At 51.2% G+C, this 22,222-nt stretch overlaps 2 protein-coding genes and 1 pseudogene across 7 annotated transcripts in view; 1 reads left to right on the top strand and 2 right to left on the bottom strand.

Annotated features, from left to right (window-relative positions):
• The window catches only part of LOC144602644 (vacuolar protein sorting-associated protein 52 homolog), a 41,054-nt gene extending 20,140 nt beyond the window's left edge, over positions 1 to 20,914 (bottom strand). The window contains exons 1-10 of one of the 5 annotated variants that reach the window (XM_078415779.1): positions 20,784 to 20,914; positions 19,288 to 19,340; positions 18,286 to 18,361; positions 17,876 to 17,943; positions 14,553 to 14,728; positions 12,938 to 13,088; positions 12,256 to 12,356; positions 10,382 to 10,514; positions 2,141 to 2,245; positions 468 to 654 (exon numbers count right to left, since the gene is read on the bottom strand). In XM_078415779.1, coding sequence (XP_078271905.1) covers positions 2,174 to 2,245; positions 10,382 to 10,514; positions 12,256 to 12,356; positions 12,938 to 13,088; positions 14,553 to 14,728; positions 17,876 to 17,943; positions 18,286 to 18,361; positions 19,288 to 19,340; positions 20,784 to 20,862 — 909 coding nt within the window. In that variant the 5' untranslated portion in view covers positions 20,863 to 20,914 and the 3' untranslated portion in view covers positions 468 to 654; positions 2,141 to 2,173. Of the gene's footprint in view, positions 1 to 467; positions 655 to 2,140; positions 2,246 to 9,150; positions 9,356 to 10,381; positions 10,515 to 12,255; positions 12,357 to 12,937; positions 13,089 to 14,552; positions 14,729 to 17,875; positions 17,944 to 18,285; positions 18,362 to 19,287; positions 19,341 to 20,783 lie in introns of those variants that run through there. The other 4 variants (XM_078415778.1, XM_078415775.1, XM_078415780.1 and 1 more) reach the window with 4 other exon arrangements.
• The window catches only part of LOC144602510 (uncharacterized), a 376,398-nt gene that overhangs the window by 174,283 nt on the left and 179,893 nt on the right, over positions 1 to 22,222 (top strand). The window lies entirely within an intron of this gene.
• The window catches only part of LOC144602513 (vacuolar protein sorting-associated protein 52 homolog), a 15,858-nt pseudogene continuing 15,470 nt past the window's right edge, over positions 21,835 to 22,222 (bottom strand). The window contains exon 9 of the transcript XR_013548462.1: positions 21,835 to 21,937. The product of XR_013548462.1 is annotated as a vacuolar protein sorting-associated protein 52 homolog (transcript). The remainder of the gene's footprint in view (positions 21,938 to 22,222) is intronic.

Below are 22,222 nucleotides of genomic sequence, written 5' to 3'. Positions count from 1 at the left end.
TCGAGCCAGCACCGCCATTCAATGCGATCATGGCTGATCACTCTCAATCAGTACCCCGTTCCTGCCTTCTCCCCATACCCCCTCACTCCGCTATCCTTAAGAGCTCTATCCAGCTCTCTCTTGAAAGCATCCAACGAACTGGCCTCCACTGCCTTCTGAGGCAGAGAATTCCACACCTTCACCACTCTCTGACTGAAAAAGTTCTTCCTCATCTCCGTTCTAAATGGCCTACCCCTTATTCTTAAACTGTGGCCCCTTGTTCTGGACTGGTGCGAGGGTGGGTGGGTGAGTGAGTGGGTGGGTGGGTGGGTGAGTTTGGGTGGGTGGGTGAGTGAGTTGGTGGTGGGTGGGTGAGTGGGCGGGTGGGTGCATGAGAGGGTGGGTGGGTATGTGAGAGGGAGGGTGAGTAGGTGGGTGGGTGAGAGGGTGGATGGGTGGGTGAGTGTGTGATTGGTTGAGTTGGTGGGTGGGTGGGTGGGGGGCAGCGAGGGCTGCAGGAACACGCAGGTTGCCAGCAGGAAGTGGTAGGGGAGGAACTCCATGCGTAGGACGTAGTTGAACGTCTTCAGGCAGTGCAGCTCGATCCCCTGGTTGTCGTAGATGAACAGCCATTTCTTCTGTGCCACCGCAAACATGGTCTCCGTGTGAAGCCACCTGCCACACAGCACAACACAACACACAACATGAGGCGGGTCAGGCACGCACGCACGCACGCACGCAGCTCCCAGGGCAGGGGGTGGCATGGGCATAGCCAGGCAGTCTGCCCACGGAGTACAGTCTGATGCAGTGTATCGCAGTGGTATAGTCTGAGTGCCACAGATAGGGACGGGGGGGAGGGAGACAGACAGGGAGACAGACAGACAGGGAGGGAGACAGACAGGGAGGGAGGGAGACAGACAGGGAGGGAGACCGACAGACAGGGAGACAGACAGACAGACAGGGAGACAGACAGACAGGGAGACAGACAGACAGGGAGACAGACAGGGAGACAGACAGGGAGACAGACAGGGAGACAGACAGACAGACAGACAGACAGACAGGGAGGGAGACAGACAGACAGGGAGGGAGACAGACAGGGAGGGAGACAGACAGACAGGGAGGGAGGGAGACAGACAGGGAGGGAGACAGACAGACAGGGAGGGAGACAGACAGACAGGGAGGGAGACAGACAGGGAGACAGACAGACAGACAGACAGACAGGGAGACAGACAGACAGACAGGGATACAGACAGACAGACAGGGAGACAGACAGACAGACAGGGAGACAGACAGACAGGGATACAGACAGACAGACAGGGAGACAGACAGACAGACAGTGAGACAGACAGACAGGGGGACAGACAGACAGACAGACAGACAGGGAGACAGACAGACAGACAGGCAGACAGACAGACAGGGAGGGAGGGAGGGAGGGAGGGAGGGTCAAGTCAAGTCAATTTGATTTGTATAGCACATTTGAAAACAACCCAGGTTGACCAAAGTGCTGTACATCAGTTCAGGTACTAAGAAACGAACATACAATGGCTCACAAACATAACAGCACATACATAAACAGTTCACAGCACCCCCTCAGAGGGCTCAAACGCTCGGGAGTAGAATTAAGTTTTGAGCCTGGACTTAAAGGGGTCGATGGAGGGGGCAGTTCTGATGGGGAGAGGGATGCTGTTCCACAGTCTAGGAGCTGCAACCGCAAAAGCGCGGTCACCCCTGAGCTTAAGCCTAGACCGCGGGATAGTGAGTAGCCCCAAGTCGGCCGACCTGAGGGACCTGGAGATGGAGTGGTGGGTTAGAAGATTTTTGATATGGGGGGGGGGGGGGGAAGCCCGTTTAGGGCTTTGTATGTGAATAGGAGGAGCTTGAAGTTGATTCTGTACCGTACTGGGAGCCAGTGGAGAGAGGCCAGAATCGGGGTGATGTGGTCCCTTTTACGGGCAACCGTCAGGAGTCTCGCTGCGGCGTTTTGGACCAATTGGCAGTGACTGAGGAGGAAGAATAGGAGGGAGAATGGGAGGGAGGGATGTTGGGAGGGAGAGTGAGGGAGGGAGGGAGAGTGAAGGAGGGAGGGAGGGTTGTTGGGAGGGAGAGGGAGGGAGGGAGGGAGAGTGAAGGAGGGAGGGACGGTTGTTGGGAGGGAACATACCGAATGTCATTCACCCGTTCCATGACATTCATCTCACACAGCAGCCGTTTGGTGTGCCAGTCTAACGCCGCCACATGCCCATGACACCCAGCCAACAACAGGTGCCTGGGGAGAGAGGGAAGGGGAGAGAGAGAGAGAGGGAGATATGGAGACACCCGCATTAATCAAGAATCTATCTATCGCTGCCTTAAAGATATCCGCTGACTTGTGGCCTCCACAGCCGTCTGTGGCAAAGAATCCCACAGATTTACCGCCCTCCGACTAAAGAAATTCCTCCACATCTTCCCAAAGGTACAACCTTTTAAACTGAGGCTGTGCCCTCTGGTCCTAGACTCTCCCACCAGTGGAAACATCCTCTCCACATCCACTCTATCCAGGCCTTCCGCCGTTCAGTAAAGTTCCAAGGAGGCCATTTCCGAACCCCAGCGGGCACAGGCCCAGTGCCGCCAAACGCTCATCGCACGTTAACCCCCACTCGTATTCCTGGGATCGTTCTCGTAAACCTCCTCCGGTCCCTCTCCAGGGCCAGCACGTCCTTCCTCGGGAGATTGAGAATGACCAGCCAGAATTGAGAATGACCAGAGAAGGTTCACCAGATTGATCCCTGGGATGGCAGGACTTTCATATGAAGAAAGACTGGATAGACTCGGCTTGTACTCGCTGGAATTTAGAAGATTGAGGGGGGATCTTATAGAAACTTACAAAATTCTTAAGGGGTTGGACAGGCTAGATGCAGGAAGATTGTTCCCGATGTTGGGGAAGTCCAGAACAAGGGGTCACAGCTTAAGGATAAGGGGGAAGTCTTTTAGGACCGAGATGAGAACGTTTTTTTTCACACAGTGGTGAGTCTGTGGAATTCTCTGCCACAGAAGGTAGTTGAGGCCAGTTCATTGGCTATATTTAAAAGGGAATTAGATGTGGCCCTTGTGGCTAAAGGGATCAGGGGGTATGGAGAGAAGGCAGGTACGGGATACTGAGTTGGATGATCAGCCATGAACATATTGAATGGCGGTGCAGCCTCGAAGGGCCGAATGGCCTATTCCTGCACCTATTTTTTAAGAACCTATCTCCCGTTATTACTAGGCTTGATCTTTTGGATACTCTTCGGCCTGTTTTCTTCCACCCGATTCAATATCAAGCCTATTATGCCTATGCGTATTTATAAACAGTAAGTTTCTGGTCTCGTGCATCAATCCCCCCCCCCCCTTCCTTCCCAACCTCAGCCTCATGGACGTTATAGTACCCCTAGTCCTTAAAACCCATTTCCATTACTGCCCCCCTCCCCCCGTCACCTTCCCCCTTCCCTCCTCCCCTCCGCCACCTTCCCCCTCCCCTCGCCACCTCCCCGTCTCCCATTCCCCACCTCCCCCTTCCCTCCCGCCACCTTCCCTCCCCCCTGGGGGCCAAGGCTGGGAGACTAAAGGCAGAGGGGAAAGGCCAGCTGTGCAACTCCAGACCCAGGCTGTGGATCCAAAGCTAGGCCCCGCCGTAGAGAGACCTCCAGGCCCAGGCTGCTGCAGATCAACTCCAGGCCCAGGCTGTGGATCCAAGGCTAGGCCCTGCCGTAGAGAGACCTCTAGGCCCAGGCTGCTGCAGATCAACTCCAGGCCCAGGCTGTGGATCCAAGGCTAGGCCCCGCCGTAGAGAGAACTCTAGGCCCAGGCTGCTGCAGATCAACTCCAGACCCAGGGGACGGAGATGGGGGGAGGGGAGGTGAGGGGGGAGGGTCACGGACAGGGGTGAGGGGGACACTCATGGCATGGTGTGGGGGTTGCTGCAGAGATACGATGCCCAGACTCCCAGACTCCCAGTACGGCTACAGCGAGAAGGATCACGGCGAGGAGGATCACGGCGAACAGGATCGCCCAACGACTCCTGGATCCTGGAGGAGACAGACACACACAGTGGTGAACCGGGAGCTACATTTATAGACAATAGGTGCAGGAGGAGGCCATTCGGCCCTTCTAGCCAGCACCGCACATTGCAAAGTCCACCTCAAACGCAGAGAGTCAAGTCCCCAGCTCACTAACGGTGGCAGCATAGGCAGGTAGGCTGGGCAAGAAGCCTTGCCTTCATAGACAATAGGTGCAGGAAGAGGCCATTCGGCCCTTCGAGCCAGCACCGCCATTCAATGTGATCATGGCTGATCATTCTCAATCAGTACCCCGTTCCTGCCTTCTCCCCATACCCCCTCACTCCGCTATCCTTAAGAGCTCTATCCAGCTCTCTCTTGAATGCATTCAGAGAATTGGCCTCCACTACCTTCTGAGGCAGAGAATTCCACAGATTCACAACTCTCTGACGGAAAAAGTTTTTCCTCATCTCAATTCTAAATGACCTACCCCTTATTCTTAAACTGTGGCCCCTTGTTTTGGACTCCCCCAACATTGGGAACATGTTTCCTGCCTCTAACGTGTCCAACCCCTTAATAATCTTATACATTTCGATAAGATCTCCTCTCATCCTTCTAAATTCCAGTGTATACAAGCCTAGTCGCTCCAGTCTTTCAACATATGACAGTCCCGCCATTCCGGGAATTAACCTAGTAAACCTACGCTGCACGCCCTCAATAGCAAGAATATCCTTCCTCAAATTTGGAGACCAAAACTGCACACAGTACTAAAGGTGCGGTCTCACAACTGCAGAGGGACCTCTTTGCTCCTATACTCAACTCCTCTTGTTATGAAGGCCAACATTCCATTGGCTTTCTTCACTGCCTGCTGTACCTGCATGCTTCCTTTCAGTGACTGATGCACTAGGACACCCAGATCTCGTTGTACGTCCCCCGTTCCTAGATTGACACCATTCAGATAATACTCTGCCTTCTTATTTTTACCACCAAAGTGGATAACCTCACACTTATCCACATTAAACTGCATCTGCCATGCATCCGCCCATTCACATAACCTGTCCAAGTCACCCTGCAACCTCATAGCATCTTCCTCACAGTTCACACTACCACCCAGCTTTGTATCATCTGGAAATTTGCTAATGGTACTTTTAATCCCTTCATCCAAGTCATTAATGTATATTGTAAATAGCTGTGGTCCCAGCACCGAGCCTTGGGTACCCCACTAGTTACTGCCTGCCATTCTGAAAGGGACCCATTTATCCCCACTCTTTGCTTTCTGTCTGTCAACCAATTTTCTATCCATGTCAGTACCCTACCTCCAATACCATGTGCTCTAATTTTGCCCTCTAATCTCCTATGTGGAACCTTGTCAAAGGCTTTCTGAAAGTCGAGGTACACCACATCCACCAGCTCTCCCCTGTCAATTTTCCTAGTTACATCCTCAAAGAATTCCAGAAGATTGACTCGGAACGATCCTGTTCGTAAACGATCCTTTCTTAAAAAGTGGGACAACATTAGCTATCCTCTTCTAATTTTGTAATTTCTTTCTCCAATTGCTCTACTTCGGCCATATATTCTTTCTTAATTTAGGAAGTGTAACTTATTATCTGTCCTCTCAAATATGCTTTCATTGCATCCCATATAACAAATTTATCATCAACTGAGTTGGAATTTGTGTCTAAATAAAATTGAATATGTCTTCACATAAACTCACAAAAATCTTCTCGATTTAATAATGTTGAATTAAATCTCCATCTATAAGTAATTTCCTCTTTATCCATCATTACCATTGACATTGTTAAAGGGGAGTAATCTGATAATATTCTTGCTTTATATTCAACATTTTTCACTCTGTCCTGTATGTTTGTTGATAATAAAAAGAGATCAATCCTCGAATAAGTTTTATGTCTATATGAGTAAAAAGAATAATCTCTTTCTCTTGGGTTAAGTCTTCTCCATATATCGGTTAGATTTAAATCTTTCATCAATGACAAAGTTAATTTTGCTATTTTCGTTTTTGTAACTGTCCTAACTGATCTATCTAAAACTGGGTCTAAACAAAAATTAAAGTCTCCACCTATTAGTATTTTATCGTGAGCATCGGCCAGATTCAAAAAAGTTTCTTGTATAAATTTTATATCATTTTCATTTGGTGCATAAATATTCATCAAGGTCCATAATTCCGAAAAGAGTTGGCAATGTATAATCACATATCTTCCCGCAGGATCAATAATTGTATTTTGTATTTTAATTGGTAATGTTTTATTGATCAAAATTGCAACTCCCCTCGCTTTTGAATTAAATGAAGCTGCAATAATCGTTCCCACCCAGTCTCTTTTTAATTTCTGATGTTCTATCTCTGTTAAATGAGTTTCCTGCAAGAAAGCTATATCTATCTTCATTTTTTTAATATGTGTTAAAATTCTTTTTCTTTTTACCGGCCCATTTAACCCATTAACATTAAAACTCAAAAAGTTCAGTAATTTAACCATTATTCTTAACAAAATTACTCCTATCTATAACATTACTTAACACCTCATTTCTCATGGTTCTTTAGGGAGTTTCCTTAAAATTCACCATGTTGCTGTACATCCCCCCCCCCCCCCCCCCCCCAACATCCAGGCTAAAAGAAGAAAAAGAAAAAGAAATAGTTAAAGAAACCCAAAATAACCCCCTACTAATGCTGTTTATAAAAAAGAAAACAGCATTACCTCCCTCCATTTTACGGGTCATGGCACACGCCATGAATACACACATGAATCCCGCAGTCATCAATTGGTGGTTCTCCAGCCCCCCCCGAACTAGCATAACCTTTTCTCCCAATCATTATTCATTAAATCTTTACATTTCATATCCTTTATCTTCTCTCCGTTCATATCCGTTTCAATCCATGTCTGATTGTCGTTCTTCTTGTATCTGGTGAGCCTTTGGAAGTTTTAAAGCAAATTCCTCAGCTTCCTGGTAATCAGTAAAAAAATTGTTTCCTTCTCCTTCTATAAAAAATTTCAGTGTTGCAGGGTATCGCAGGTAAAATCGATAACCTTTTTGCCACAGGGCTTTTTTCGCAGGGTTGAATTCCTTCCTTCCCTTCAAAAGCTCATAACTTATATCAGGATAGAAAAAAAGTTTATTCTCTCCACTTTTCGGAGGAGTAGAATTCTTTATGCATTGTGCAGCCGCCTTCAAAATTCTTTCTTTATCTTGATATCTCAATAATTTTATGAGAATTGATCTCGGATACTGACCCTGTTTTGGACTTGGTCTTAATGCCCTATGTGCCCTTTCAATTTCAATTTCGATTTCACTTTTTTCCATTCCCAAAATATTCGGAATCCATTTTTGAAAGAATTCTATTGAATCTTCTCCCTCTGCGCCTTCTTCAAGACCAACAATCTTTATATTGTTTCGTCTACTAGTATTCTCCAACAAGTCCAGTTTTTCAAATATCTGTTTCCTTTCTGTTATCCAAGCAGTTACGTTGTCTTCGATCTTATTCACTCTTTCAGTAGTATCTTCAGTCTTAACTTCCAATTTTTTAACTTTTTTATCCAATTTATCCATTTTTTTAAAACTTCTGTTGATGGCGATGGTATTATTTTTTAATTGTTCACATACTTCTTGTAAGATCTCTTCCATACTTCCCCTATATTTTTTACTTTCAATTTTACCTTTAGGTCTATCAAATAGGCAAGGTTCATCTTCTGGTGAATCTTCTTGATCGTCTGTATGTTCTTGGTCCTGGTCCTGGTCGATGTCACTATCTGTGGCAGAGGCCTCCTGGGATTGTAGTTTCTTTAACTTGCCTTGTGACATTTCGCGCATGCGCGGTTCCCCGTATTCACGCGAGGCATGCTACTTCCTCCCGGGTGCCGCCGCTCCTGCTTGCCATTCTTCGGGACCAGTCCTCTCAGCTTGAGCACGAGGATTCTCCAACGCAACAGGGCCTCCTTCTCTCTTCTCACCCGATCTCTTTAACCCGGTGGGTTTCTTCAGTTTTTGTTTAGGAGACATGTCTAAATAATCCCCCAATCTTTATAGAGAATTATAGACTTTCTAAGAAACTTTGTTCAATTTTACTCGGTACTTTTCTAAGTTTTGTTCGGAGGAGCTGGAAGACCACGACCTGTGCCTACGTCATCACGTGCCGCCCCCTACAGAGTGGTGAATTTGTGGAATTCTCTGCCACAGAAGGTAGTTGAGGCCAGTTTATTGGCTATATTTAAGAGGGAGTTAGATGTGGCCCTTGTGGCTAAAGGGATCAGGGGGTATGGAGAGAAGGCAGGTACGGGATACTGAGTTGGATGATCAGCCATGATCATATTGAATGGCGGTGCAGGCTCGAAGGGCCGAATGGCCTACTCCTGCACCTAGGGGCTAGCGGAATCAAGGGATATGGGGACAGGAAAGCAGACTATTATCTGAATGGTGGCCGATTAGGAGAAGGGAAGATGCAACGAGACCTGGGTGTCGTGGTACACCAGTCATTGAAAGTAGGCATGCAGGTGCAGCAGGCAGTGAAGAAAGCGAATGGTATGTTAGCATTCATAGCAAGAGGATTTGAGTATAGGAGCAGGGAGGTTCTGCTGCAGTTGTACAGGGCATTGGTGAGACCACACCTGGAGTACTGTGTACAGTTATGTTCTCCTAATCTGAGGAAAGACATTCTTGCCATAGAGGGAGTACAGAGAAGGTTCACCAGATTGATTCCTGGGATGGCAGGACTTTAATATGAAGAAAGACTGGATAGACTCGGCTTGTACTCGCTGGAATTTAGAAGATTGAGGGGGTATCTTATAGAAACTTACTAAATTCTTAAGGGGTTGGACAGGCTAGATGCAGGAAGATTGTTCTCGATGTTAGGGAAGACCAGAACAAGGGGTCACAGTTTAAGGATAAGGGGGAAGTCTTTTAGGACCGAGATGAGAAAGTTTTGTTTCACACAGAGAGTGGTGAATCTATGGAATTCTCTGCCACAGAGGGTAGTTGAGGCCAGTTCATTGGCTATATTTAAGGGGGAGTTAGATGTGGCCCTTGTGGCTAAAGGGATCAGGGGGTATGGAGAGAAGGCAGGTACGGGATACTGAGTTGGATGATCAGCCATGATCATATTGAATGGCGGTGCAGGCTCGAAGGGCCGAATGGCCTACTCCTGCACCTGTTTTCTATGTTTCTATGGTTTCGTGATTAGTTCGGGTGTCAGGGGTTATGGGGAGAAGGCAGGAGAATGGGGTTGGGAGGGAGAGATAGATCAGCCATGATTGAATGGCGGGGTAGACTCGATGGGCCGAGTGGCCGTAAAGGATATCTTTCTTGGCTGTGTCTTCCACTCCCATCAGATCATCCTTGTCGGCCACTTCTTCATACTGAAGAGAACAAGGTCAAACGACAGTCCAGCACAAATCACACGGCACTTTGCAACAGCAATGGCTGACCCCTTCATGGACCACGCAAATGGAAGAGGGGGTGGCAAGCAACTGGGGATTAAGAAGGGTCTCGGCCCAAAACGACAACCGTTCTTTCTCTCCACAGATGCTGCCCGACCCGCTGAGTTACTCCAGCACTCTGTGAAACGTCACCTATCCATGTTCTCCACAGATGCTGCCTGACCCGCTGAGTTACTCCAGCACTCTGTGAAACGTCACCTATCCATGTTCTCCACAGATGCTGCCTGACCCGCTGAGTTACTCCAGCACTCTGTGAAACGTCACCCATACCTTCTCTCCACAGATGCTGCCCGACCCGCTGAGTTACTCCAGCACTCTGTGAAACGTCACCTATCCATGTTCTCCACAGATGCTGCCCGACCCGCTGAGTTACTCCAGCACTCCAGATTCAGGGACAATTTCTACCCAGCTGTTATCAGGCAACTGATCCATCCTACCACAACCAGAGAGCAGTTGGGTGGGAGGGAGGGAGGGAGAGGAGGTGGGGAGGGGAGGGAAGGGAGGGAAGGGAGGGAAGGAAGGGAGGGAGGGAGGGGGGAAGAGGTGGGGAGGGAGGGAGGAAGGGTGGGAGGTGGGGTGGCAGGGAGGGGAGAGGAGGTGGGGAGGAGGGAGGGAGGGGTTGGGAGGGAGCGAGAAGAGGTGGGGAGAGGAGGGGGGATAGGAGGCACGCAAGGAGGGAGGCAGGAAGGGAGGGAGAGGGAGGGTGGGGGGAGGGAAGGAGGGGAGGGAGGGGGTGGGAGGTGGGGTGGCAGGGAGGGGAGAGGGGGTGGGGAGGGAGAATGGAGGGAGGGAGGGAGGATGGGGAGGTGGGGGGAGAGGGAGAGAGGGGGAGGAAGGGAGGGAGGGAGGGAGGGAGGGGAGAAGGGAAGGAGGGAGAAGGGAAGGAGGGGTGAGGGAGACGGGGTGGGGAGGGAGGGAGGGAGAGGGGAGGGGACAGGCTCTGACCTGCACTTTCATCAGCCGGCTGCTGTAGGACTTGAAGTAGGACAGGTAGATCTTGCTGACCGTGTCCACGTATTCATCACGGATCTCCTTCGCTACCTGTCGCTCGTTTGCCATCAAGAACTGGTAGAAAAACCTGTGGGGGGGGGGGGGAGATCAGGCAATGAGGGGGGGTTGGAAGATCAGGCAATGAGGGGAAGATCAGGCAATGAGGGGGGGGAGAACAGGCAATGGGGGGGGGAGATCAGGCAATGAGGGGGGGGGGAAGAAGAGGCAATGAGGGGGGGGACAACAGGCAATGAGGGGGGGGGAAGATCAGGCAATGAGGGGGGGGAGATCAGGCAATGAGGGGGGGGAGATCAGGCAATGAGGGGGGGAAGATGAGGCAATGAGGGGGGAAGATCAGGCAATGAGGGGGGGAAGAACAGGCATTGAGGGGGGGAAGAACAGGCAATGAGGGGGGGGGAGAACAGGCAATGGGGGGGGAAGAACAGGCAATGAGGGGGGAGAACAGGCAATGAGGGGGGAGAACAGGCAATGAGGGGGAGGGAGGTATTGGGGTCAGGAGGGATAGTGGGGTTAGGAGGGAGAGATAGATCAGGCATGATTGAATGGCGGGGTAGACTTGATGGGCCAAATGGCCTAATTCTACTCCTATCCCACCCTCCCCGTCTCCCCTCCCTCCCACCCCATCTCCCTCCCTCCCACCCCATCTCCCTCCCTCCCTCCCTGGTATTGCGCAGAAACACAGAGAGGCCATACTTGTGTTTCAGGCCTGGTATTGGGTAGACACACACAGAGGCCATACCTGTGTTTCAGGCCTGGTATTGGGCAGACACAGAGAGGGAGAGATGCATTACCTGTGTTTCAGGCCTAGTATTGGATAGACACACACAGAGAGAGATGCCATACTTGACCTTCAACCACTGAAGGTCACCTCACCTTCTGTCTCCTTTCTCTGTTCGTTTACTTATTTACTTATTTATCTATTTATTCATTTCCCTATGTTCTCTAAATCTCTGTAAAGCGTCTTTGAGTATATGAAAAGCGCTATATAAATAAAATGCATTATTATTATTATTATTGTGTTTCAGGCCTAGTATTGGGCAGACACACACACACAGAGGCCATACCTGTGTTTCAGGCCTAGTATTGGGTAAACACCCACACAGAGAGAGGCCATACCTGTGTTTCAGGCCTAGTATTGGGCAGACACACACACACAGAGATGCCATACCTGTGTTTCAGGCCTAGTATTGGGTAGACACACAGAGAGAGAGAGATGCCATACCTGTGTTTCAGACCTAGTATTGGGCAGAGAGAGAGAGAGAGAGAGAGAGGCCATACCTGTGTTTCAGGCCTAGTAATGGGTAGACACAGAGAGAGAGAGAGAGATGCCATACCTGTGTTTCAGGCCTGGTATTGGGTAGACACACAGAGAGAGAGATGCCATACCTGTGTTTCAGGCCTAGTAATGGGTAGACACACAGAGAGAGAGAGATGCCATTCCTGTGTTTCAGGCCTAGTATTGGCCATACCTGTGTTTCAGGCCTAGTATTGGGCAGACACAGAGAGAGAGAGATGCCATACCTGTGTTTCAGGCCTAGTATTGGGTAGACACACACAGAGAGAGAGATGCCATTCCTGTGTTTCAGGCCTAATATTGGCCATACCTGTGTTTCAGGCCTAGTATTGGGCAGACACAGAGAGAGAGAGAGATGCCATACCTGTGTTTCAGGCCTGGTATTGCGTAGAGACACACAGAGAGAGGCCATACATGTGTTTCAGGCCTGGTATTGGGTAGACACACACACACACAGAGGCCATACCTGTGTTTTAGGCCTAGTATTGGGCAGACACACAGAGAGATGCCGTACCTGTATTTCAGCAGTGCGTTCTGAGGAACTTGATAGTTGGTCATGGGTTTGCGAAACGAATAGATCTTCTGCAGAATAAACTCCCTGATCTTCGAAACAGCCTGCACAACGACAAGCAGAGTAGTCAACCCTCTCCCCAGTGGAGCGCTTTCCCCTTGAACTTTACCCCCCTGGAACGCCAGCAAAACGTCACCTATCCATGTTCCCCACAGATGCTGCCTAACCCGCTGAGTTACTCCAGCACTCTGTGAAACGTCACCTATCCATGTTCCCCACAGATGCTGCCCGACCCGCTGAGTTACTCCAGCACTCTGTGAAACGTCACCTATCCATGTTCTCCACAGATGCTGCCCGACCCGCTGAGTTACTCCAGCACTCTGTGAAACGTCACCTATCCATGTTCTCCACAGATGCTGCCTGACCCGCTGAGTTACTCCAGCACTCTGTGAAACGTTGTCTATCCAATTCTCTCCACAGATGCTGCCCGACCCGCTGAGTTACTCCAGCAGTCCCTAGTGGGCGTAGGATCGTGTTAATGTGTGCGGGGATCGCTGGTCGGCGCGGACCCGGTGGGCCGAAGGGCCTGTTTCCGCGCTGTATATATAAACTAAACTGAACCAAATGGGTGGCAGGTGTAGACGTGCTGCACTACCCGCTGCGCCACCTTTGCCGAAGGCCGTACCTTGATCTTGAGGCGGTCCAGGATGTCTTGCACGTCAGCACAGGCCAGGGTCTCCTTGAACGACTGCTCCTTGACGTAGTTAATCTTGTTGTTGAGCTCATGGAGCTGTTCCAGAAACTGCTGCTCAGTGACTGGGGTGTCCATAATGGTACTGCAACGTAAACATGCAGGGAGGGGGTGAGAGATGGGCAGGCAGTGCCAGGAGATGGGCAGGCACCAGGAGATGGGCATGGCACCAGGAGATGGGCGTGGCACCAGGAGATGGGCGTGGCACCAGGAGATGGGCAGGCACCAGGGGATGGGCATGGCACCAGGAGATGGGCATGGCACCAGATGGACATGGCACCAGGAGATGGGCAGGCACCAGGGGATGGGCATGGCACCAGGAGATGGGCATGGCACCAGATGGACATGGCACAAGATGGACATGGCACCAGATGGACGTGGCACCAGGAGATGGGCAGTGCCAGAGATGGGCATGGCACTAGATGGGCATGGCACCAGGAGATGGGCATGGCACCAGGAGATGGGCATGGCACCAGGAGATGGGCGTGGCACCAGGAGATGGGCATGGCACCAGATGGGCATGGCACCAGGAGATGGGCATGGCACCAGATGGGCATGGCACCAGGAGATGGGCATGGCACCAGATGGGCATGGCACCAGATGGGCATGGCACCAGGAGATGGGCATGGCACCAGGGGATGGGCGTGGCACTAGGGGATGGGCATGGCACCAGGGGATGGGCATGGCACCAGGGGATGGGCATGGCACCAGATGGGCATGGCACCAGGGGATGGGCATGGCACCAGATGGGCATGGCACCAGATGGGCATGGCACCAGATGGGCATGGCACCAGGGGATGGGCATGGCACCAGGAGATGGGCATGGCACCAGATGGGCATGGCACCAGGGGATGGGCATGGCACCAGGGGATGGGCATGGCACCAGATGGGCATGGCTCCAGGAGATGGGCATGGCACCAGGGGATGGGCATGGCACCAGATGGGCATGGCACCAGGAGATGGGCATGGCACCAGGAGATGGGCATGGCACCAGGAGATGATGATGAAGGAGTCGGGGGTGGTTGTGGGGTGGGTGGGTCGGGGGCAGGTGGTTGTGCGGGTGGGTGGGTGCAGGGTGGGTGCGGGTGTGTGTGGGGGTGGGCAGTGGGTGGCACTGGCCCCGGTCACTCACAAGATCATGATGGCGGAGTCGGGGGTGGGTGTGGGGTGGGTGGGCTGTGGGTCAGTCGGTCGTGGGTGGGTGGGTGGGTGTGGGGTGGGTGGGCAGTGGGTGGCACTGGCCCCGGTCACTCACGAGATCATGATGTTGGAGTCAGGGGTGGGTGTGGTGTGAGTGGGTGCGGGTGGGGGATGGGTGGGTGGCACTGGCCCCGGTCACTCACGAGATCATGATGTTGGAGTCAGGGGTGGGTGTGGTGTGAGTGGGTGCGGGTGGGGGATGGGTGGGTGGCACTGGCCCCGGTCACTCACGAGATCATGATGGCGGAGCCGGGGGTGGGTGTAGGGTGGGTGGGCTGTGGGTGGGTCAGTCAGGGGTGGGTGGGTGGGTGTGGGTGGGTGGTGGGTGGCACTTGGCCCGGTCACTCACGAGATCATGATGGCGGGCACGATCAGCTCATCCACCAGCTGGCTGAGCTCGCTGCGCACTGACTGGCGGTTCTTCAGCTTGATGTTCATGGCGATGGACTGCTCCTGCAGGGTCTGGATCTCACAGCTGATGCTGCTTAGGTCACTCTGGAAAGTCCCCAGCATTTGCTCCATCCTCTGTCACACAGCACACGGCACAGTCAGAGAGAGAGGGGCAGAGACAGGGAGACAGAGACAGGGAGAGAGACAATAGACAATGGGTGCGGGAGGAGGCCATTCGGCCCTTCGAGCCTGTACGCACCGCCATTCAATGTGATTATGGCTGATCATTCTCAATCAGTACCCCGTTCCTGCCCTCTCCCCATACCCACTGACTCCGCTATCCTTAAGAGCTCTATCTAGCTCTCTCTTAAATGCATTCAGAGAATTGGCCTCCACTCCCTTCTGAGGCAGAGAATTCCACAGATTCACAACTCTCTGACTGAAAAAGGTTTTCCTCATCTCCGTTCTAAATGGCCTACCCCTTATTCTTAAACTATGGCCCCTGGTTCTGGACTCCCCCAACATTGGGAACATGTTTCCTGCCTCTAACGTGCCCAATCCCTTGATAATCTTATACGTTTCGATAAGATCCCCTCTCATCCTTCTAAATTCCAGTGTGTTCCACAGAGACAGAGAGAGACAGAGAGAGACAGAGAGAGACAGAGACAGAGAGAGACAGAGAGAGAGACAGAGACAGAGGCAGGGAGAGAGACAGAGGGACAGAGACAGAAACAGAGGGTCAGAGAGAGCAGAGAGTGAGAGACAGGGAGAGAGACAGGTAGAGACGGAGAGAGAGAGGGAGAGAGAGGGAGAGAGAGAGGGAGAGAGGGAAAGAGAGAGAGAGACAGGGAGAGAGACTGAGAGAGAGAGAGAGACAGGGAGAGGGACAGAGAGTCAAAGAGAGAGCAGAGAGAGAGAGTCAGAGAGAGACAGGGAGAGGGACAGGGGGTCAGAGAGAGACAGAGAGACAGACAGCGAGTCAGGGAGTCGTAGTCACACAGCGTGGAAACAGGTCCTGCAGCCCCGTTCATCCAAACCGAGCAAGATCCCCATCTCAGCTTGTTCCATTTGCCCGCTTCTGTCTAAACCTTTCCTACCCGTTGATTCTTGGAGATGCAGCAATGGAAACAGGCCTTTGAGTCCAGCTCATCAATGCCGAGCAAGGTCCCCCATTTAATCTCATCCTACCACACCCACAGAGCAGTCCTGAACATGCGGCACCGTGGAGCAGCGGTAGTGTTGCCGCCTTACAGCGAATGCAGCGCCGGAGACTCGGGTTCGATCCTGACTACGGGCGCCATCTGTATGGAGTTTGTACGTTCTCCCCGTGACCTGCGTGGGTTTTCTCCAAGATCTCCGGTTTCCTCCCACACTCCAAAGACGTGCAGGTTTGAAGGTTAATTGACTGGGTGAATGTAAAAATTGGCCCTAGTGTGTGTAGGATAGTGTTAGTGTGCAGGGATCGCTGGGCGGCGCGGACTCATAGAAACATAGAAAATAGGTGCAGGAGTAGGCCATTCGGCCCTTCGAGACTGCACCGCCATTCAATATGATCATGGCTGATCATCCAGCTCAGTATCCCGTACCTGCCTTCTCTCCATACCCGCTGATCCCTTTAACCACAAGGGCCACATCTAACTCCCTCTTAAATATAGCCAATGAACTGGCCTCAACTACCTTCTGTGGCAGAGAATTCCACAGATTCACCACTCTGTGTGAAAAAAATCTTTCTCATCTTGGTCCTAAAAGACTTCCCCCTTATCCTTAAACTGTGACCCCTTGTTCTGGACTTCCCCAACATCGGGAACAATCTTCCTGCATCTAGCCTGTCCAAACAATAGACAATAGACAATAGGTGCAGGAGTAGGCCATTCAGCCCTTCGAGCCAGCACCTCCATTCAATGTGATCATGGCTTATCATTCTCAATCAGTACCCCGTTCCTGCCTTCTCCCCATACCCCCTGACTCCGCTATCCTTAAGAGCTCTATCCAGCTCTCTCTTGAAAGCATCCAACGAACTGGCCTCCACTGCCTTCTGAGGCAGAGAATTCCACACCTTCACCACCCTCTGACTGAAAAAGTTCTTCCTCATCTCCGTTCTAAATGGCCTACCCCTTATTCTTAAACTGTGGCCCCTTGTTCTGGACTCCCCCAACATTGGGAACATGTTATCTGCCTCTAATGTGTCCAATCCCCTAATTATCTTATATGTTTCAATAAGATCCCCCCTCATCCTTCTAAATTCCAGTGTATACAAGCCCAATCGCTCCAGCCTTTCAACATACGACAGTCCAGCCATTCCCGGAATTAACCCAGTGAACCTACGCTGCACGCCCTCCATAGCAAGAATATCCTTCCTCAAATTTGGAGACCAAAACTGCACACAGTACTCCACTTAAGAATTTTGTAAGTTTCTATAAGATCCCCCCTCAGTCTTCTAAATTCCAGCGAGTACAAGCCGAGTCTATCCAGTCTTTCTTCAAGACAAAAGCCAGCAAAGTCCGATCAAGGTTAGTCTGAGGGGTCATCAAAGAGGTAGGTAGTAGTTTAGATTTTTGTACATTTTAGATAGTTGTACAGGGCATTGGTGAGACCACACCTGGAGTATTGCATGCAGTTTTGGTCTCCTAATCTGAGGAAAGACATTCTTGCCATAGAGGGAGTACAGAGAAGGTTCACCAGATTGATTCCTGGGATGGCAGGACTTTCATATGAAGAAAGACTGGATAGACTCGGCTTGTACTCGCTGGAATTTAGAAGATTGACGGGGGATCTTATAGAAACATATAAAATTCTTAAGGGGTTGGAGAGGCTATATGCGGGAAGATTGTTCCCGATGTTGGGGAAGTCCAGAACAAGGGGTCACAGTTTAAGGATAAGGGGGAAGTCTTTTAGGACCGAGATGAAAAAGGTTTTTTTCACACAGAGAGTGGTGAATCTGTGGAATTCTCTGCCACAGAAGGTAGTTGAGGCCAGTTCATTGGCTGTATTTAAGAGGGAGTTAAATGTGGCCCTTGTGGCTAAAGGGATCAGGGGGTATGGAGAGAAGGCAGGAACGGGGTACTGACTGAGAATGATCGGCCATGATCACATTGAATGGCGGTGCTGGCTCGAAGGGCCAAATGGCCTCCTCCTGCACCTATTCTCTAGAACCATTGACCGTACGTGTCAAGAGAGAACCATTGACCTCCGTACAAGAGCAGCCCAGTGAAGTCCCTGGTCACCACCCTGCCAGTCTGACTGTGGCACTGCCCCCCCCAGGCTGTGCCCGCACCCACCTACCTCCAGGATGGTGTCACAGGCCGTGATCTGGTTGTGCAGACTGGCGATGTTCTCACTCTCCTTGATGTCTGTTGTGAACGCTGAGGAACGCAGTGGGAACTCAGAGTTAAGAGCACATCTCCCACCCCGTTAGAACAGAGGGCCGGGGCAGTTGCTGCATGGGGGGGGGGGCAGTTCATAGCAGGTGGGGCTGGAGCACCCTGCATCAGTACCTGCCTGTGTACCTGTCCATGTACCTGCCCCGTGTCAGTACCTGTCCATATACCTGCCCTGTGTCAGTACCTGCCCTGTGTCAGTACCTATCCATGTAGCTGCCCTGTGTCAGTACCTGTCCAGCACAGAATTCCATTCCAGCTCAACGAGGTGTGCCACAGGCAGATGGTGGGGATTGTTGTTTTGGGAAAGGATACAGTCTTTAATGGAGGCATGTTCAATATACTGTAGCTCCGTCTCCACATGTTTGGAGTAGTGTCTCAGATCAACACCCTGTGGATAAAGACAGCCCAGTTAAACCCACTCTCACACCCGCCCCAGCTTCAAGAACAGCTTCTCCCAGACATCCATCGGGCTCTTGAACATTAACCGCACAACATTAACCTCAGTGGCGCGGTGGTAGAGTTGCTGCCTTCAGGGCCTGTCACAGTTATGCGATATTTGAGGCGACTGTCAAAGTCGTAGCAGATGGCCGACATTTTCTTTTACCCTACGACAACGACCACGACAATGCCCAGTCCGGTCGATCGATACAAGTGACTTTTTTGTGAAACTAGCACCTGGCTAAGAGATGACACCGTCTTCGGAAACATCGCGAAATTCCCCACGCTTACCTGACCGTCAAACTGCCGCCTCCAATCTACCCGTCAAATGTCCTGACGGTAAATAAATTGGTTCAACAAAACCACTGGTATCTTCAAATCCCTTTGCTTAATTTAGTGTTACGTGCTTCTAAACGCACCTGCGACAACCTGGCAAACCTGGGGACAGCGTGAGACAGACAGCGCCCGCAATAAGCTACGGTACCTGGCGACAAGCCAGCTGTGGCCGAGACATTTCTACCTGGAAAATGTTTCGGCGACGCGCCGAGATCGGCTACGATTCATTGAAGGTCCCTCACGGTCACGCCAGCTACACCACGGCGAACATTCGGGGACAGCCTAGTCACCGGCAGTCGCCTTAGTGGCACGGGCCCTTTACAGCCGTGCACCAACGGAGACCTGGGTTCCATCACGACCACGGGTGCTGTCTAAACGTAGTTTGTACGTTCTCCCCGTGACCGCGTGAGATCTTCACAGGTACCATTTGCTCGCAGCGTGACCAGTCGCTCCAACGACTGCTACATCAATCACCACTTCACAAACATTAATCCCATCCCTGCACTTTTGCACAAGCTGCTAAAAATGAACTACACTCACAGTCTTTAATGCTTCCTTTACAAGTTCATCCTCGAGGTTGGCCTGTATGTGGGCTGCAAAGCAAAGGCAATAATCATCTTAGACTTTCATATGAAGAAAGACTGGATAGACTCGGCTTGTACTCGCTGGAATTTAGAAGATTGAGGGGGGATCTTATAGAAACTTACAAAATTCTTAAGGGGTTGGACAGGCTAGATGCGGGAAGATTGTTCCCGATGTCGGGGAAGTCCAGAACAAGGGGTCACACAGTTTAAGGATAAGGGGGAAGTCTTTTAGGACCGAGATGAGAACGTTTTTTTTCACACAGAGAGTGGTGAATCTGTGGAATTCTCTGCAACAGAAGGTAGTTGAGGCCAGTTCATTGGCTATATTTAAGAGGGAGTTAGATGTGGCCCTTGTGGCTAAAGGGATCAGGGGGTATGGAGAGAAGGCAGGTACGGGATACTGAGTTGGATGATCAGCCATGATCATATTGAATGGCGGTGCGTACAGGCTCGAAGGGCCGAATGGCCTACTCCTGCACCTACAAAGGGGCGTGGCTGTGTTCTGCAGCTGCGGCTCACCGGCAGTCTCTCTGTCTTTTTCTATTTTTAACTCTGTGTATGTGGGGGGTGGTGGGGGGGTTGGGGGAAACCTTTTTTCTAATCTCTTCCTCAACGGAGATGCGACCTTTACCGTGTCGTATCTCCGTTCGCGCTACGGCCTAACATCGTGGAGTCGGCGGCCTCCAGCTGGGATCGACCTTGAAGACTCCGGTCGCAGGGCCTGGACTTACCATCTCGGAGGCTTCGGCCGTGGGCCCTGCAGACCGCAACATCGGGAGTTCGCAGGTCCCTGGCTGGCGACCGGTTTTTGGGAGCTCCAGCCGTAGCAGCTTCGACCGCCCCGAAGCGCGAGGTACGATCGACCTGCTCGCAGGCCCTTCATCGCCCTGCGTGGCTCGGCCGCAGCACTTTCCATCGCCCGGTGGGGGCTCAGGACTTTCATCGGCTTGCTCGGCTCGGCCCTGGGACTTTCCATCGCCCGGTGGGGGCTTCAAAAAGTTGGGAGCCTCGATCACCTCGTGGCACCACGGGAGAAGAATGAGGAGGAGATAAGACTTTTCTTTGCCTTCCATCACAGTGAGGGTGTGCTTGGAGCAATCGCTGTGATGGCTGTTTGTGTAAAAATTGTATCTGTGTGTCCTGTGCTTTTTTGTTGTCTACTGCCGGACCCTGATGTGAGAGGACGCTGGCGTTGTTTATTCGCCGCTTTTCCGTTAGGATAGTTTGTCTGTTTGTTTTTATGTTGATTGTTTTTGTAAAGCGCTTTGAGCTCCCGATAAGGCGCTATATAAAATAAATGCTTATTATTATTATTATATTTTCTATGTAAACCAACACCTGCAATTGCCCGTATCTGCCTTGATTAACAGGTGTGGTGAAGCAGGACAGGTGAGCAAGGTGAGCAAGCCCCTCCCCCCATCCCACGCCCGGCTCGGGAGGGACGGCACTCACTGTCCACTTCGTCCAGGATGAACTCATCGCAGGTGATGTCCAGATCACCCATCAGCATCTCACCGCCCACTGCCTGCATCCGCTGCCCCTGCACGAGAGAAACGGCCGGTGACAATCACGGTACAAACTCCAAACACCTACAGGTCTGTGGGTTCATCGACCTCTGCAAAAATTGTAAATTGTCCCTCGTCAGCGAGTGTGTAGGATAGTGACAGCGTGCGGGGATCCCTGGTCAATAGACAACAGGTGCAGGAGGAGGCCATTCGGCCCTTCGAGCCAGCACCGCCATTCAATGTGATCATGGCTGATCATTCTCAATCAGTACCCCGTTCCTGCCTTCCCCCCATACCCCCTGACTTCGCTATCCTTAAGAGCCCTATCTAGCTCTCTCTTGAATGCATTGAGAGAATTGGCTTCCACTGCCTTCCCCCCATACCCCCTGACTCCGCTATCCTTAAGAGTCCTACCTAGCTCTCTCTTGAATGCATTCAGAGAATTGGCCTCCACTGCCTTCTCCCCATACCCCCTGACTCCGCTATCCTTAAGAGCTCTATCTAGCTCTCTCTTGAATGCATTCAGAGAATTGGCCTCCACTGCCTTCTGAGGCAGAGAATTCCATAGATTCACAACTCTCTGACTGAAAAATGTTTTTCCTCGTCTCAGTTCTAAATGGCCGACCCCTTATTGTTAAACTGTGTGGCCCCTTGGTCTGGACTCCCCCGACATTGGGAACATGTTTCCTGCCTCTAACGTGTCCAACCTCTTTTAATAATCTTATACGTTTCGATAAGATCCCCTCTCATCCTTCTAAATTCCAGTGTATACAAGCCTAGTCGCTCCAGTCTTTCAACATATGACAGTCCCGCCATTCCGGGAATTAACCTGGTGAACGTACGCTGCACGCCCTGGTCGGCATGGGCTCGGTGGGCCGAAGGGCCTGTTTCTGCGCTGTATCTCCAAAGTAAACTAAATAAACTAAACACATGCTGGCACCTCTACTGGAATGGTGCGGGGGGGGGTGGGGGTTTATGCTGGATGGTTTTGGGGAAGATTAGTACCGGGGGGTCAGTTTATGGCCACGCACTGCCTTCAGTCTGCGAGGTTCAACAGCCTCAGCAAGGCTCACTCTTGCCTTGGGTTTTATAAGAAGATAACTGCAGTTGAGTATAGGAGCAAAGAGGTCCTTCTGCAGTTGTACAGGGCCCTAGTGAGACTGCACCTGGAGTACTGTGTGCAGTTTTGGTCTCCAAATTTGAGGAAGGATATTCTTGCTATTGAGGGCAGTGCAGCGTAGGTTTACTAGGTTAATTCCCGGAATGGGGAGACTGTCATATGTTGAAAGACTGGAGCGACTGGGCTTGTATACACTGGAATTTAGAAGGATGAGAGGAGATCTTATCGAAACGTATAAGATTATTAAGGGGTTGGACACATTAGAG

The sequence above is a fragment of the Rhinoraja longicauda genome, chromosome 19 (assembly GCF_053455715.1).
Source record: "Rhinoraja longicauda isolate Sanriku21f chromosome 19, sRhiLon1.1, whole genome shotgun sequence".
NCBI lineage: Eukaryota > Metazoa > Chordata > Chondrichthyes > Rajiformes > Arhynchobatidae > Rhinoraja > Rhinoraja longicauda.
Note: the sequence above shows the minus strand (reverse complement) of the source record. Positions and strands in the feature narration are given on the sequence as shown.